Raw genomic sequence first — 1373 nt, 5'->3', positions numbered from 1 at the left:
CAGTGTTCAGACTCAAAAGATGGTTTGTACCCAGAAGATACAACAAAAGGTGAAGGTTATTTATTTACTTATTTATTGGGTACCAGGAACCAAACTCAGGACCTTGCACTTGCCAGGCAGGCACTTATGCCACTGAGCTACATCCCTGGACCATTAAGATACTTAAAATGGGAGGAAAACTTTAAAATTACAGGGAAGCAGGAAAGGACAGAGCCAGTTTGGAGATGTGGTTAGGAATCAGGTGTGCTGGGAAAAAGGATAAAGGCTCCTCATAAATGCTGGCAGAAGACCAAAAGCTTGCAGGGAGACAGAACGAAGACAGAGTACAGAGAAATGTTAGGCAAAAACATAGAAAGAAGACAAAAGCCTTAAGGGAGAGACAGAAACTGTGGGAAAACAGAGTGAAAAAAGTAAATACTAATGACAGAGACACTGGATAGGGCCCAAATATCGGAGGTCACCGGCATCAACCAACTTCTCCCCACACTCAGTGGGAGCAACTGTGGGGTCAATAGATGTTCTGCCCTAGGTGGTGACATACATTTTTTTTGGTTTCTGCTTTTGGTGCCAGCAATTGAACTCACAACCTCGTGCTTGCCAGGCAGGCACTATGCCACTGAGCTATATCCTCCACCTGACATAAATGATATCATATGTCCAACTCAGTATAATTTCCAAATGGCATAGAAAGCCAGGCCTGAGAGCTCATTACCTTATTCCAAGAGTTTTAATTAGGAACGGATGAAGCATTTCTGTTTTACCTTGTTTTTATGGTGGCGGGGGCGGGGGGACGGGTTACACAACTAGAGCTGTGTATTCTCCAGTGCCAGAAAATGAAAATCATATAAAACAACTCTGTGATTCTCAACACTATTTTATTTTGTTAATATGAACAGACTTTTGGATTCGGGCTACTCGTATTAACAACTTAATAAGACAATGTAAATTCCACTTAGAACTTTTCTCCAGGTATTAGAAAAATGCATGTGGAGAGCTCCTGCATACTGGTACCTGGGCTTACCTTCAGAAAGTAGTTGAACAAGGGCTTGTATTTCTTGCCTTTGAGATAGACACCAGGAAATCTGGAAGAAAGACAAAAGAAAACCAACAATTAGGCTGAAAACTCAGAGGAATGACAGTGTAGCCATCGCAACTCAGCATGCCCTCGGTTTGCTGCTCTGTCATGAGTACAGGAACATGTGACTTGAATATACTCAGTACAAAAACTCAATGTGAATAATACAGCTTTAAGGTAATGAACCTTGATTCTTTTTAAAACAAAAGGTGTATAGACAGACACACACATATCAACTATTTGAATAATCACCTTTCAAGGATCTCATAGTCACTCTCCAACTTATAGAGGGCTGTTA

General features: G+C 41.2%; 1 protein-coding gene across 1 annotated transcript in view; it reads right to left on the bottom strand.

Moving 5' to 3' along the window:
- Positions 1–1373, bottom strand: part of Iars (isoleucyl-tRNA synthetase) — a gene marked incomplete at its 5' end in the record, with an annotated part of 52012 nt that overhangs the window by 47785 nt on the left and 2854 nt on the right. The window contains 2 exon segments of the mRNA XM_005408918.2: positions 1022–1082; positions 1328–1373. Of these exon segments, the coding sequence (XP_005408975.2) occupies positions 1022–1082; positions 1328–1373 (107 nt within the window).

Source organism: Chinchilla lanigera, unplaced genomic scaffold, assembly GCF_000276665.1.
Source record: "Chinchilla lanigera isolate Chin_1 unplaced genomic scaffold, ChiLan1.0 scaffold00114, whole genome shotgun sequence".
In the NCBI taxonomy this organism is placed as follows: Eukaryota; Metazoa; Chordata; class Mammalia; order Rodentia; family Chinchillidae; genus Chinchilla; species Chinchilla lanigera.
The sequence above is the reverse complement of the archived record's forward strand: the minus strand, read 5'-3'. Positions and strand labels throughout refer to the sequence as shown.